At 43.6% G+C, this 16,132-nt stretch overlaps 1 protein-coding gene across 4 annotated transcripts in view; it reads right to left on the bottom strand.

Moving 5' to 3' along the window:
• Positions 1 to 16,132, bottom strand: part of Tnc (tenascin C) — an 83,936-nt gene that overhangs the window by 40,149 nt on the left and 27,655 nt on the right. For all 4 annotated transcript variants that reach the window (XM_032902931.1, XM_032902939.1, XM_032902948.1 and 1 more), the window contains exons 4-10: positions 14,596 to 14,859; positions 13,634 to 13,749; positions 12,789 to 12,945; positions 9,191 to 9,460; positions 8,221 to 8,406; positions 7,853 to 7,942; positions 5,910 to 6,173 (exon numbers count right to left, since the gene is read on the bottom strand). In XM_032902931.1, the coding sequence (XP_032758822.1) occupies positions 5,910 to 6,173; positions 7,853 to 7,942; positions 8,221 to 8,406; positions 9,191 to 9,460; positions 12,789 to 12,945; positions 13,634 to 13,749; positions 14,596 to 14,859 (1,347 nt within the window). The remainder of the gene's footprint in view (positions 1 to 5,909; positions 6,174 to 7,852; positions 7,943 to 8,220; positions 8,407 to 9,190; positions 9,461 to 12,788; positions 12,946 to 13,633; positions 13,750 to 14,595; positions 14,860 to 16,132) is intronic.

The raw sequence follows: 16,132 nt of genomic DNA, 5'->3' as shown, positions 1-16,132 counted from the left end.
GGGATAAGTGGAAATTACTGGTAAGACTGAATGAATTGAGACAGCTGACAAGCTTTCGAAATAGCATTCTTGAGAATTGGAAAGAAGCTAATTGAAACCTGGGAGAAGAATTTATTAGGCTCTATTAAAATTGGATGCATCATCTTTGCCTCCAGAACACAGAAACACGGTACAGTCTCCCTTGTCTGAAAGGGGGCCATTTGCCTGGGCTGAGTTTAAGTGGACTCTGCATGACCTACAGACAAAGGATCTCTCTGGAAACTGTTCCTTAAAATGGAAGGGCATGAACTGCCTTTGCTCCTTTGGAAAAAAAACAAGTCATTTTTCTGTTTACTTGGCTGGCAATTTTAAGTGATCCCTATATGACCATGAAAACATTCTTTTAAAACGCTATCTTGCAAATTGTCCAAGTAGTGCTTTTATAAAATCTGTTTCATTCAGGATTTTTAGATTACCCCACATTCACAAAGTTCCAATGTTTCAACTTTTTAAAATGTATTTTGACCTAGAACATGGGTACATAAACTAGGAAAAATTAGTGGGCCATGTCTAAGAGTAAGAAGGCTGATACAGTTTTTACATTTGGAAAGCATTGGTTGAAAAAAAATCCCAAGAACCATGATATTTCATGGTTCATGGAAATCAAACGAAATTCATATTTTTGTGTTATAAATGAAATTTTAGTGGAGCAGAGCTATACCTTCCCCCATTCTACATGGCTGATGGCTGCTTTTGTATTGAGATAACATGGCTAAGTAGCTGTTGGAGAGGCTGGGGCTGGCCTTCAAAGTCTAGAGGCTTTATCATCTGCCTTTGTATAGAAAACCTTTATTTATAACACTTGATCCTGCACTGCAGCCATTGATTCCTCTTTTAATCCAAATTCATGCTTTTGGAGCACATCTCTAAGTTCTCAACTATCCATGCGGGTGGAGGGAGACTTCAAACTCAAGGTGATGTGTGTGGATTTGGGAGACATTAAGAGGTAAGTTACCCTGAAAACTGTGGGCTCTGGTGAGGCCAGGATCAGGGCCTCCAATCATGACTAAACCATTCACGTTGGGAATTCAGTAAGCTCAGCCCTCAGCCTGTCTTCCTTTCTCAAGTATTCTAAAAGTCCTTATGTGTAAAGACATGTAAGGGAAATTGACATTTGTGCAAGCAAACAAACAAAAACAAGACCCTCCACCAAAAGAAATTTTTTCTCTTCTCCTGCTATCTAAAACCACCAATCAGAGACTTTGCTGGCATTGAGAATTTGTGCGGTGGTGAGGAAGAAGAAACTATCTTTCCTCTCCAGGAATTTAAGCCTTATCGCTAATCGTGACAGTAATCAAATTGTTTCCCTTGAACTGGATTTCAGATGAGAGGCTGCATGAAGTGTAGGGCGAATGGCCTAATTTGGAGGAGGGAGGAGGAGGTTATAGACCATCACAGGCAAAGCTGTTAAAGTGCTCACAGATACAGAGAGCGGGGAGAGCACATTAGACGGAGGCGCTTTGGAGACTCATTTCATCTCCGCACTTCCGTTTCTGTCTGTGTCCCTGAGGCTCCCCGGCGTCACACCTCTTCCCACAGTTGAAAGAACTCACAGATCCCACAGTGCTGTCGCCACTGGTGCTCCGCTTCCGTCCTGTTTGGGTATCTAACTCCCCCACCTTTCCCTCTTCCACAGGCAGATCAAGAAAGATATAGAATGGCCTTTGTTTCATGTGGGTGATGTGTGCTCGTATCTACAATGGATGCTGTTGGCACACCGCACTAAGCTGACCCCCAACACATGCTCAGGTATGCGAAAGGTGGTAACTTCCACCAATAAACTTAGAAGGGTGGAGAGGTGCTCTGAATAAAGACAGAGCAGGCGATTGTTGAAGTGGAGCCTGGGAAGCTGTGCGTAAGTGCTGACTCTTCATTTTGGGGGTGAATGACATACTTGTGGGCTCACTGCATCAGCAGCCAAGGGTTCCCATTGTCTACTTGCACCCTCTCGATTTCCTACAGGCCACAATGAAAAGGCGATTGTCATTCTCTCCCAGCTGTGCTTCGGAATCTACCCTCTGAGTAATGTCAGTGGGCCTAGGAAATCAGAATTTCCAAATCTCCTGTCATCTGTGCTCGTGGTGGGCTGAGCAGCTGCAGGAAGGAATTTCTGGCCATGTCGTCAGCCTTTCAGATTCCCACCATTGTATATAGATGGTGGTTACCATAGACTGGCAGGAGGCAGATACCTCTTTGTATGCTTTGTACGTGAGAGAGTGATTCTCTCACAGCAAGGGGAAGATTCAATAAAGTCAGAAGACTATAATGATGCTTCAAATGGCGCTGAACTCATTTTCTAGGAATAAACACTCGAAATATTAAGTCTTGGCTGCCTCGAAGCTTTCTGGTGGTTCTCAGCAGCTACCGAGAATAAAGCTAAAGCCCGTGAACATCTGTGCTTTGCAGCTGTTTCCTAAGTCCCGAAGCCTTAGAAATGCTGTTCTTCCACTTGGACACACGGCAGGGCTAAGCTTGTTTGATGACTACAGAATATCCCTTGACTTTAAGCCTCTCAGATGCTCGTCCCCCTGCTGGAAAGGACACTGCACTCTCCCTGAACGCCTCCCTTTGCTCTTCAAGGACTCACCTAGGTAGTTCCTCTTCTGAGACTCCACTGAGCTTTTCGTCCCCTTTGTCAGCTGTGATGAGGACGAGCCTCTATTCTCCTGTGGCTCCTTATGCCTCTAACAGCAGAACTACATCACTCGCATGTTGTTTCCATCTTCTCCACTGCAGTGCGCTATTTCTAGTTTCTCTTTTGCCTGACTATCCCACCTATTCTGTCTGACTCACAGCATGTAATCGTAGTATATTAAGTAAATGTACATTGAAAGGATAAATATTTGGACAAGCTTCAGTTTCCTTGATAGAAAATCAAAATGGCAAATTGGAGCAAAATGTTCTTTAATTCCCGAAGCTGTGGAAAGGGATAAAATTTCATTTTTCTACTTCCCAAATTCATGTGAGACACTATTGAGTTCTTAGGTTGCTGTGAAAATATGCCTCATGGTCCTTGGCTCCTACCTATTGTCCGCCTTTATGTCTCTTATTGCTCGCAGTGAATTCATAGCCTTGGCTTTAGGTAGTGTTCAGTTAATGGAAATATAAAAGCAGAAAGAGAAAAACTGAAAGAACAGAAGAGGAGAGTATGGGAGAGTTGGGAGGAGGGAGCAGAAGGAGAGAATGAGGCTAAACCATACTTGTTTCCTTCTGTTCTGGAAGAGAACGTGCCCCCTTTTCTACTCTCCCTCCCGCTTATGTTTCTCCCTCTCATTCTCCCCCTTTCTTGTCATCCTGCTCTCCTTTTGTCATTCATATTACACAAACTTAAAAAATTCCCAGGGAATAAGTACCCCGTTCCTTACTCCAGAAGGGTGCTAAACAGCTGCTAAAGCAGAGAAGGACAAAAAGGAGAAAATAAAATGTGGTAATGCTGGCCCCAGAGCAGCTGGATCTCTGCAGATGTTCATGACGCTCACCCTGGCTTTGGATGTATTCCAGGTACTGCAGGCAGCAGGAGACAAAGGAGATTGTCCCCACAATCTGCTCACGGGTGGGAGGAGGTCAGGGACAGTAAGGTGGTTAGTGCCCATTCTCAAGTCAGTTAAGTGGCCACAGAACCTTGGAGCAGCATCAGGGATGGGTTGGGGAGGGGAGTACCTTTCACAGCTTGCTAGAGGATGCCCTTGAATAACACTTGAAATGGATGAGACTGAAAAGAATGATAAGTGGAAAACAGGGAGCAGAATAAGAATATAACAAAAGGAATGCAGGCCTGGTGACAGAGTCAGGTTCAGCAAGCATATAAGGGGACAGCCATGTGATGGCCAAGGACATGAATAGTGGAAGCTAGGCCAGAGAAGTCAGACTCTAAAGGGCCACCCAGCCCATGGAAAGGTGCTGTTATGTACAAGTTTGATTTTCTGTGGAGTACAGGTTAAGGTATAAAAGGTGGGAAGATTAACTATACTTTCAATATGGTGCCACCTCATAGAAGAGGTCTGGACTTGGACTACTACTGTGGCTGGAACATGGGGATTCCTTGGAGAAAACGCACAAGGACCATCAGCTCTCCACTTTCCCATAACATCTACAGGTAAGAAATATTAATCTTACAACATCTGCCTTTGACTCTAGAGATGCAGGGGGAGTTCTCTCCTTCTGGGTGTTGAACTAATTAATGACTTCATTAAAGAGGAAAGAGTAGAAGGAGAGGAAAAGCAAGGAGTTTGCTTCCTTCTTCTATTTCTGCTTCCTCGTGTAAGGGTAGACTATTGAACTTGGGCTATAAAAGCTAGCTCCCTTTGATTCTATTTCCCTATCTTTGATTAACTTTTCCTTCCAAGCATCTCTGACAGTCTCAGCATCCCATAGCTCAGTGGGGAGCAGTGTGTACTGTTCCCAGAACTAACCACTGCACTCATTTCCGATTAGAGACTGTCCTTCTGTCTCACGAATTTCTCTATGTTCCTTAAAAAGGTCTATGACTTTACAGTGGCATGTTCTTATAGGAGACTAGCCTTCTCATGTTACCTAAGAATAGCCAATGAAATGTAGAGAGAAACGATTGATAAAATCTCTAGAAAGAACAATGGTTCGGAGTTCTGGCTCTACCTCAATTCAACTGCCTAGAATATGAATGTGATGGTGGTATTGTAGCAGCAATGTTGTGACATTGACCTCGTTTCGGGAACAGGAGCTGAACCCTAAACATGGTGGGAAAGAACAAGTGAAGCAGCCTGGATTCTCAACAACTTGAAACAATTATGTTTTCTCTTGTACTACCTGGTGGCAGATCAATTTAATGAAGGAGACTGACATTTGAAAATTCTGTTGTATTTAGTTGAAGTAGTAATAGATAACTTGGGCCCTGCAAGACATTTCTAAATTGCCTCGTCATTCTCTTTCAGACTACTGAGGGTCAGCTGCGTGCCATTTGTGTTGTGTGACCAGTGCTAGTGACCTCTGAGCATCCTGATCGCTGATATTCCTAGCTTCTAGTTTTCTTCAAGGACTCTGAGAAGGAGAGAGGGATCAACCAGGCTACGACGATCACGTGACACACTTTTCTTCCAGCACCAGCACAGTGTAGTATATGCCGTAGTTGCATACATGTATGCTAATGAAAATGGAAGCTAAGCCTGTCACTTTCAAAAATTCAAGCGATCTTGAAAACTTAATGGCTAAAATTGAATGTGTCATTTTTCATATAGGAAGAACCATTTTTAGCCCCAGATTCTCTGTTCAGTTCAGCCCCTGAATTAAAGTGACAGGAAAGAAGATTGGTGTGTGAGCAGGCTAATAGGACTAGAAGGGACCTGGGATCAACCAATGAGAACAAGAGACTCTTCATGACTAGAAAGAAAGAAAAGTGAGAAGGCACTGAGGCAGGCTCCGGACCAAATGCAGTTCTCTGGTTGATGCTGAGGAGGGCAAGAGAGGTTAAATAATGACATCCAACATCCTGAGCATCTTTAAAACAATGAAAGGTAAAGCTGTCATTAGATTAAAGAACAGAAATAAAAAAATTTAAAGACTACCATGGAGCACAAATTAAACAGCAACAAGAGACTGGACAGACAAACACAGCTCCCAGTTTACATTTTCCTAGTCAGGATTGCTTAGAAGTCAGCATCTCTCCATGAGAGAACTTGGTTCAATCCATTGACATAGAGGAAGAAGCATCAATCTTCATAAAAGAAAAAGAAGAAGAGGAAGCTGCCATTTCATTGTGGCAGAGAGAGCCTTGTGAGGAGAGAAAGGAGTATGTTTCTCCTCTGAGCACCACATGCCTGTGGTAACAAGCCTGGCTGACTCAAAGCTGCCACCCAGAGTTAGCAGAGGGCTTGCGGGAGCTCAGGATGACTTACCTGTGGATGCCTTCACACGCGCAGGCTTGCTCTTATGTCTGCCCTTCTCAGCGGTGAGGAGAACAGTGTATTCTTGCCCTGGTTCCAGGTCTGTCAGGACATGGGAGGTGGCATCCTTTGGCAGCTGAGTCTCTATTGACTGGCCTGTGGGGAGGCTGTAGTTGAGGCGGTAACGATCAAACTTGGCCAGCGGTGTCTTCCAGAATAAAGTCAGACTGTCTTGTGTGGTCTCAGACACCTGTAAGTCCCTGGGTGCATCAATTTCTGGAGAGAGAATGATGAGACATCTTTAGGCTGCGAGCACAGGGACTCCTGGAGCTCAGTGTGTCCTGGGGAGTCCTGTACCACAGGACAGTTACCTGACTGACTCCACCCTGTATAGACAGATGATGTTACACACTACCTTTTGGGATTTGGGGAAAATTAAAAATAATGTGCAGTGGTTTATCCAAACTATAAAATGCTACTTAACAAAGCACTTCCAAGAGACAGACTATTAGTCTCCATATTGCTAAAGGACAAAAGCCACTTTCAAAACATGATAGGCTGTTTTGCTATGGACTGTACACTGTAGCCCCTTAAAACCAATATATTGAATCCTAATGCCCCAAAGGATGCTATTCAGATGTGAGGATTATTGGCAGGCCCTGTGGTTAGGTTCAGTGCTTAACAACAGAGATCCCAGAAAGACACTGGTCCCTATGTCCCCTGAAGACATGGCAAAGACAGACATCTCAGTAGACAAAATAGAGTGTCCTAAATAATCACTCTATTTCCTGGTCCTTTAAACCTCATTCTCAGCCCTAAGACTGTAAAGAGATTTTTTTTTCTTCATAAAGCTACCTGACATAAGGCATTTTGTTGCAGCAACTGAAATATTGATACACTCTCCTTAGTTAATGTCTGTAAAATGGAAAATGACAGCGTGAGGAAGGATGATAAATAAATGCCCAGCGTTCTACATAAAGGGCAGGGCTGTTGTGGGATATTCCAACGTGGGTACCCAGGATGCAGTGTGATGATTTTGAGTCTTTGTTATCCATGCTTTACAAACCTACATGTGATGAAATGCCCAGAACACTCTCTCTCTCTCTCTCTCTCTCTCTCTCTCTCTCTCTCTCTCTCACACACACACACACACACACACAAAATCTGCAACACTACTGAGATCTAAAGCTGTGAGATTGTATCCAGTAGTGAAGTGTCTGTTACTTGGAGGAAATGAAGCGAAGGGTACAGTATTGCCTCTGACTGATCTCCCATTAACTGCATGCAAATCTACACTTATCTCAAAATCACAGTGTGCGATTTTTGCATCCCAAGGAAACCCAATCAAGTCTGACCTATGTCTCACACACACCCTGTTTCTCCTCTCTCCACAGTGCCTGGAGAGATTCAGCGGAAGCTGCTGGGAGGCATAGGGGATGTTTCCTTTGTGAAATATGGGTTTTTCAGGAAAGACACTTTAGGAAGGAAGCAACAGTTCCAAACCCTTAGCCCTAGGTAGTTTCCACCCAAGGCTAGCACTACAGGATGCTATGGGAGCCATGGGGCTTCCGTATCTATGTGGTTATTTAACTATCTGCCCTATGGTGGTATTTTCTCAAGGGAAAGCCTTCATATATGTACCAATTAAACAGGCTTATTTTAAAAGAATAGGTTGAGAAATAAAAACAGGCATACTCTAAAGTCTGCTTCCAATTTTTCTTTCAAATTCCTTTATTCTCTTTCCTCTGTAGAGTTTTGCTAGGGTAGCTCCCTTAGGAGTAAACTTATATTTTCTGCTTTAGTTCTTTTAAATGTAGACATCTAGACCCCCATGGAACTAGAGAACTGTTTCTCCTCTGATCTCATGCTTTTAATTTGTAAGTAAACGTTTCCCATCCGTCCTGCCTTTTCTGTTGAGTCTACTTCAGCCATGGCAGGATTGCCATGCACCTCACCTGTGGCTGCATTGATGGTTGCTGGATCGCCCTCCTTGTCTCCCTTAACAGCAGAGACGCCTACTCCATATTCAGTTCCTGGCCTTAGACCTGAAAGAGAATGTGCAGGTTGAGATCTGCCTAGCAGAAGGTGGGCTCTCAGAAGAGTTTAAAGGTGATCCCAGACTGGTCCCTGGCTAATGTGATTTTTGATTTTTGTGTGCCCATCACTTGTTACTAACTTGATGCAGTTACAGTGAGAGGGGTAGATAGGAGGAAACTGGGCTTATTTCATTCTCTCTGCAGGGTTGCAAAGTAGGAATATGTGGCAGCAGGCTCCTGTCCTTTAGAGGGCCCCTGTGGCACAGCACTGCTGGGTCAGGGCTCACCTGTGAGTGTGGTTTTGGTTGTGGCTTGCTGGCTCTTTGGAACATCTATCTCAGCATGGTCACCTCCAGAGATAGGTGCATACTTAATTCTGTAACTATCAATGTCTGCCTTGACATTCCTCCACTCCAAGGTGATGCTGTTGTCTGTCTGTGAGACGCGACGGAGATTCCTGGGAGCATCCAGGCCTGTTTAGGAGGGAAAGGGAAGATTGGCATTAGGCCTGGTTTGAAGAGAGTAGGAAAACTTGGCATTTCGATCAGAGATTCAAAAGGCACCTGCCAATGGACAGAAATGTCAGAATTTCCCCGAAGCTGGTCTTGGTAACTGATACACAGAGTTAAAGAGCACAGGCCTGGCTCCTTTCTTGATGATTGATTGATAGGCAGCATTTCAATTGGCTGCATTTAGTTCATTTTCTGTGTCTAAAGAACACTACAAAGCCCCCAAGATAAGACTGTGGATATGAAAAGTGTTCTGTTGAATCATGTATTTTTGATAGCTAATTGCTGATCACCTGGTGCTTATCAAACTCCTGTAAAGTATTTTTGGGATAGATAATCGACATTTGCATACCTTTGAGGTAATGCCATTTGCTAAGGTGTCAGACAAATGCTTTTACCCATGGAGCCATTAAATTTTAACCAGAAATTTTGTCTGAGAAGATCAGACCAGCCCCCTCCCCCTTTTCTCTTTCCTCTTCTCTCCCCTTTCCCCCATTTCTCTCTCCCCCATACATGCACACATATAGGCACATAGGCACACATGTATGTGTGTGCCTGGGTATGTTTTGGAAGTTATTTAGACCCGTTTTCTTTAAACAAGTCACCAATTACTATCTAAAATGAATATGCAGAGTTGGAAAAGCCCTTGACCATCTTTGGTGTTAAAAGAGCCTGGAAGACTCATGCATGGAGTGGGACAGAACTGGTACTCTGTCTTTTCCTCATTTGACAGTAGAGCATGCCTCACCTGTGATGAAGGTCTCCTTGGCAGGGTTGCTTGCCATGTCCACTCTGCGGGAGATGAGGGACACCTCATACTCCGTGTCAGGTTTCAGGTTCCCGATGGAGTACTGGTTGTCTTCATGTGTGAGGTCGATGGTGGTCCGGTCTCCAGGCACATCCTTGATGCCATAGGAGAGCTCAATGCTATCAATTTCAGCCAAGGGCTTGGACCAGGTGATCAGTGCTGTAGTGTCTGTGATGTCTCTCACCTCAATTTGGCTGGGGGCATCTAGGCCTGTGACCAACAAAGAGAAGAGAAAAGGGTCAAGGCCAGCAGAAGGGGCCAGCCTCAAAGTAGTTTTTGACAAAAGAGGTAGGACTAGAGTCATTTCTGTTTCAAGCACAGTGCTTGTTTTGTTTTCATTCTGGGAGTCCCTGTGCCATCCTGTTAAACTCACTTCCTGCCCCATACACCTGGATTTCACACTTCCTTACCAAAGCCTATTCCTTTGCTTCATCTACTGAGATTTCCCTTCTCCTCTAAGCCTTTCATGTCAAACAGGTACGTACATCCTCCTCCCTGTAGCTGCTGCTGCCCTGAGAGAGTTTTGTGACAGAACACTTGTCTCACGATCTTGTCACAGATGTTTTTATAGTTTGTTTGTGAAGGCTTTGGAGATTCCATGACAGGCTTCAAATTGTCAGTTAAGCTAAGAATTGGGCAAGTCTGGGCAAGCCCAGGCAAGTAAATTACTAAGAGGAAACAAACAAACAAACAAACAAACACCAACCAACCAACCAAACAAACAAACAAAAAAACCCCACAGAGTCCACCCTTCATGCCCCATAATGGTTCTGGAATGCCTAGAGATAAAGATAAAGCTCATCTTCCCCAGAAGTCAAATGTGTTTTAATTGAGCCTGCAAGCTTACTTGGTTGTCTCTCTATTCTGGTAATGGGAGAGACCCCAACATGCTGGACTTCTGCAGAATAAAACACTCTTTGCTTTACAAACTGTTTGGGTCTGGGGTGTCATTCTTTGGCGAGTCATGAACCTTTACAGGTTACATTGGGTCATTTATTCATTCATCCATTCACAAAATAAATGTTTGGCCTTCAAGCTCCTCAGGTCATCCTGTACATTAAATATAGTTTATCTTTAAAGGCAGTTTAGTCTATGCCTTCAGCATCTGTCCAGTAAGTACTTTTAAAGGGAAGTAGCTGGGATTCATGCAGAGTATGGAAAAAGGACCATTTTTTTTGGATAGATTGTGGGATGCTTCGTGGTCCATTTTTAAAGTCTAAGTGGTTATGTATCAGTTTGTATTTAATGAATCCACGAAATACATCATGAAAATGATGCTATTTCCTGAACAGTGGCACTGCCTTACATTCTCACAGCTGTCAGCCATAAAGCCAGTTAAACTGCCAAGGAGGTTGGGGTGTGGTCAGGGATACTGGTAGCCCCGACTTTGCATTGCTCGAATGGTAAAGACTGACATTACTCTCTACTGATCACATCCCATGGTATTGTGTCATCTGTGCCTCGTGCTTAAGACAACTTGGTGAGAAAGATGCTATGGACCCAGTTTCCCAAACGTTGGACCCAAGCCTTAAAGAAGTAGGATATTCCAAAGTAGAGAATGGCAAAGAAGGGATTTAAACCCAGGACTACCACACCCTTTCACCATCATAGAATGATGAATCTTGTCATCATTTAAGCGTCTAGAATGAGCACAATAAACCTTGATGAGGTGCCAGAGAGAAGGAATCAAACATGTTTTGCACCAAAAAGCTAAGGTCCTTGAATTCTGCAAAAATTCTCAGAAATAGTGACAAAAGGAACAGCAAAGCGTGCATCCATCAGTGTTGGTATTTACACACTATGGCCCTTCAGAGGCTGGGTGTTTATCTCTTACTAAGCAGACTACAAAGCAGCCAAGCCTCAAATAATTTGAATTAAAGAGCAAAGAGCAAGTAAAGAAATGTCATTTTCTCTTCTGTGCTTTGCCTACAGTGAATAAGCATTTCCTTGATCTTTTCTCTGCCTTACTGGTGATCTAATGATTTTTCCTGTCAGTACCTGCCTCACACCTACCACAGAGTGCTGTTGTCAGGATGATGGAAAACATTTGCTTATGAAGGAGACAGTCCTACGTACTGGCCCTAAGCTATGCAAACTGTGCAAGCATCTAAGTGCAAGATGTTCCTTCTTGTCATGTGTCAATAGATCCAACTTTCCCAGGAAGCCCCTGCCAGCAAGAGTTGACTTCTTAAAGAGCCAGCACATCTGTTCTCTTAAAGAAAATAAGACATTTCTCTACTAAAGGCCAACGTAGGATCACTTGCTCCAATTCTCCAGTATCTTCTTTTGTAAAAATATTTGCTGTTAGAACAATTCTAAGTTCAGTTATATCCCACAGAAGTTGCTAGCTTATTAAATCCTACTGTACCCTGAGAATTGCTAAGGACATTAGTGTCAAGTGAAAGGTATATGAGTATGTCTGTTTGTGTTTGAAAGTGTGTGTGTGAGACTTTGTATGAGTGTGTGTGTGTTTTTGAAAGTTGTACATGTTTGTTTGTGGGTGTGTGTGGCTGGAACAGCATGTGTGAGTGTGTACGTGAGCATGCATTTATATGTGAGTATACATTTATGTGTGCATGTATGAGAGTGTGTGTTTGGATATATGTATATGTGCAAAAGGTTGTGTGTGAGTGTATGTATATGTGAGTGTATCTGTAGGTCAGAGGTCAACCTTAGGCATCATTCTTGGACTGCTCACCTTACTCCTTGGGCCCGGGTCTCTGGCTAGCCTTGACCTGGCCAGCAAGCCTTGGGATCCTCTTATCTCCATCCGTCAGCTGTGCTTAGAGTCATGACCAGGACTGTCTGGCCTACATTATGTTAAAGTGACTCAGTTTCTCCAAGGCTTATTCATTAGTCTTTACACACAGTACCATGCATATACACCTCGTCTCTGTCATGGGAGACGGTGTCAGTATGATATGAGCTGATGTGGTAGATGACTTGTGATAGTTTCCATGATTACTTTTTCTACATCTACCATCCTGAGCATGTGCCTTTGAGAAACTTCAGGGAGGGGACACATCTGTTTCTCTGTCTCTCCCATGGGGCCTGGCCTGAGAATTTGCTCCGACAGCAGTGATGGAAATGTCAGTTATGAGTCTACTCAATAGCCATGCCACCAGGCCCAGGCCGATGATGGGGTCCCACAGATAGAAAATCGCCATCCGGTTATGCTTTGCTTTCATTTTATTGAGACAGTGTCTCCTTGCATAGCTTATATTATCCTAGAATTCACTACAGAGCCCAGGATGGCCTTGACTCATGCTAATACTTCCATCTCAGCTTCTAGAGTGCAAGGATTACTTGACTGGGGCCATTCTAGGCCAAGCAGTCTGTTCACAAAAGAGGCCCAAGTGACCCCAGTCAAGGACAATCCTCACACAGCTGAGCCCAAGTCCAAATCACAAACCTGCAGAATTCTCACTGAAGTAAGCAAACTCTCACTGATACAGATGCTGTGTCAGAGGGCGTGCTATAAACCAGACGGTGCAAAGAGACACAATTAGGTCTATCACAGGTGTTGGCTGCTACTCACGAGTTGTGGTCACTTTCTTCAAGCCAGGGCCTCGGGTGTTGTTTTTCACAATGTGAAGAGATATTTCATATTCTTGGCCAGGAGCCAGGCCAGTTTGGCGGTAGGAGGTCTCTGGCCTCCTCAAGCTTTTTGTGATCTCTCCCTCATCTTCTTTGTTCTGTAAGATGGGAACACAGGGCTAAGATTCAGAGGCAGGGATAGCCATGCACCTTCATGCTTCATTTGTTTCTGCTTCTTGTTTGGTTTATCCATTATCTACTTCCTATGTAGCATAGCAGATTGGGAGATTAGATGCTGAGAGTACAGAGACAAGAAAGCAGCTTCTTGAGTTCATTTGTTCTTCCTGTAAACACCTATACTTACCCTATCCCTGTCAAATAGAGCCACAAATCAACCCTTCCTTCTGTAAGGCAGCAGTCGACATCAGTTGTGGGTTATCCCATGCTCTCCCAGATAATTGGGAACAGGGCCTGGGTTACAACCAGAAAACTAATTTACCTAATCTTTGGGTCCTAGGAAGATCCACTCATATTTGAAATGTGCCAGGAAATACTGTATAGGGCAGACTGGTTACTGTTACCCCAAATAGAGATTTGCAAGTTGGTACCTATAGATGACTTAACTTGTGTTTTCTGGACTCTCCTCCCTTAATACTATACTTTTCCACTTATTAATAGCAGGAAAGAATTCGACATCACTTAAATACATAAGTGACCACACAAAGTGATAGTGCCCAGTCTACCACCCAAAGCTAGCAAAACCAAGTGACATAAGAAGCTGCAGGGTCTTCTGATCACCTTGAGAATCCCCTATGTCAAGGATGTCTCCTCTAGGGAGTCCCTTACCATATTTCTGAAAATGATCTCCCACGTTTCAAAAGCAATGTCCAGAGGATCCCACTCTACTTCCACAGATGTCTCCTTGATAGACTTGAATTTTAGGCCTTCAGGTGCAGGCAAGTCTGTAAGGAACAGCACAACAGGACGTAAGGAAAGGCAAGATCCTGGGCAGCCACACAGCTAGCGATACACTAAAGCTGTGATGGGCAGCTGTCTTTGAGGCTGGTAACCATATCTGGGGTCTACTTAGAGGCTCTTCTGGCATGCAGTCTGCTGTGAGAAAATATGAAAGCCCCTATTATGACCAATCATATGACTACCTACTTACGATTTCATATGGTTGAACTAACAAAGCAAAGTAGGCACAGGATTTGAATTCAGAAGGACCCAGATCACCATCTAACTCATCACCCATTACACTGTGACTTTGGGCAAGGTTTACACAAAGCCCTGAGATCATTACTTTTCCTGGGAGAAAGTGGTAACTGTGTCTGCCCTTGGGAATGCACCAAGTACTGAGTGATACATTCCATGAAGTCTGCTGGCCTAACTCTTGGCATGTAGTGCACACTCAGTAAGGAGAGGCCAATGTTGCTGTTATTAAGCAAGTAAGGGCCAGTTTCTAGCCACAGCTTGCTTTTCAGGCACGAAGGTAATTATACTAAATCTTAAAGGAACAACCTGAAACAGACAGTGAATTCAATAGACTAGAACTCCATACAATGGTGGTAATAGGGTTAAAATCTAATCTCCTAAGACTTCCCAGGTCAAAGCCCTAATCCATCTTTGTTAGCTGTGGGGATTGAGAGGAGATGATGAACTATCTGGTCTCAGTTTCTTTATCTATACATGGGGTTAACAATTGCTTCTGTCTCATTGGGCAAAGTGTGTTAATAAATACTGGGCCCTTAAAGTACGCAGAGTGCTACACAGCTGGTGAGTCTACACAGAGTCCTCTGCCTACTCACAGGTGGCAACTCTGGCACTGACAGGGATGCTCCTCTTGTTCTCCAAGATGGCGAACACACGAATGAAGTACTCCACTCCTGGCTCCAGCTCCCGGATTGTGGTAGATGTCTGGTCCCCAGGCACACGGAACTGCATCTCCAGGCCATCAGCATGGGTGGGTGTGTACATAATGAGGTACTCAGTGACCCGCATCTCATTGTCCCATGCCAGATTTACAGTCTCCTCTGTTACTTCTGTCACAATAAGGTCTTTGGGAGGGGACACTGAGAGGAATAAAAAAGGATATTGGAGGTCAAGAATATACCTGTAGTACCCTATAAGTTTAACTTCCTTGATAATTCTCTTCTACTATTTGCAATAGAGATCTGAAGTTGTCTGTTCTTAAAACACATTGTTCCTAACCTTCTGGACTCAGTTGGAGCCCTACTATGATTCATCTTTTCTTTCTTTGTGATGTTCGAAGCTAGGGTCCTATGCATACCAAATACAAGTTCTGCCAGTCAAGACTAGAGAGATTACACAGTGGTTAAGAGCACTTTTGCTCTTGCAGAGCACCAGGGATACATTCCCAGGATCCACATGGTGTCTCACAAGCACCAGAAACTGCAGTTCCAGGCACTCTCATGTCCTCCTTTTACATCTGCTGGTACAGGCTCACAGGTGGTTCCTACACATACATTCAAAGTAAACGCTAATACACATAAAACAAAAATAAATAAGTCTAAAAAGTATTTAAAAAGAGGTCTTTTACTTTCCTTATAACAAAATTCTCTTCCTCTATTTCTTTTTACTTTAAAAAATAATTTCATTAATTCTCTGAGAATGCCATACAATCTATTTTGACCATCTGGCCTAGGCTGATCTTGAATGTTCCCTGTGGCTCAGGCATTGAACTTGATCTTCTTGCCTCAGCCTCTGTAGGAGCTGGGTTTACAGATCTTTGCCACCAGAAGTAGCTTTGTAACCCATTAGTCCATTTCCTTCAGACTGAAGTCCCTGGCCAGTAGTATTGCTTTCAACACTATATGTGACACTTTTCCACTTTCTGGGGCCTAGCTCAGAGTTATACCAGGGTACAGAAAAGTGTCATCTCGGCTTGGATCCCTGAGTTAGTTCTATAGGATTTGTCTAACCAGACTCTTTTGTTCCTTAGATGTGAGTGAGGGCAAAAAGTTTTCCTGCAGTTGCCTATATCAGGTTTAGAGCCCACATCTCTCTGCTAATCTTGCACAATTCACACACACTAAACACTGGGACTATTTATTTGTTCCTGCCTACCTTCAGAAGATGTTCTTTATCATGACACGAGTGTGAGAAAAATAAAGAGAAGACGCTCCTTGAACATGAATATTTTTGTTCTTTGCTGTGTTTTCATTTAGTCAATGTTTCTTGAATGGAGACTATACCTCTGCTTTGAATAACTACTAGAAACGGTGTTCTTCTGGGAGATGCTCACAGCCCTTGGATAAAGTTAGCACCAAAAGACAGCTTAAGGGACAGGTCTAGTTCCCAGGTAACCAGAAACTATTCTTTAGT

This window comes from Rattus rattus, chromosome 1, assembly GCF_011064425.1.
Source record: "Rattus rattus isolate New Zealand chromosome 1, Rrattus_CSIRO_v1, whole genome shotgun sequence".
Classification (NCBI taxonomy): Eukaryota; Metazoa; Chordata; class Mammalia; order Rodentia; family Muridae; genus Rattus; species Rattus rattus.
This window is presented reverse-complemented; position numbering and strand designations above follow the sequence as displayed.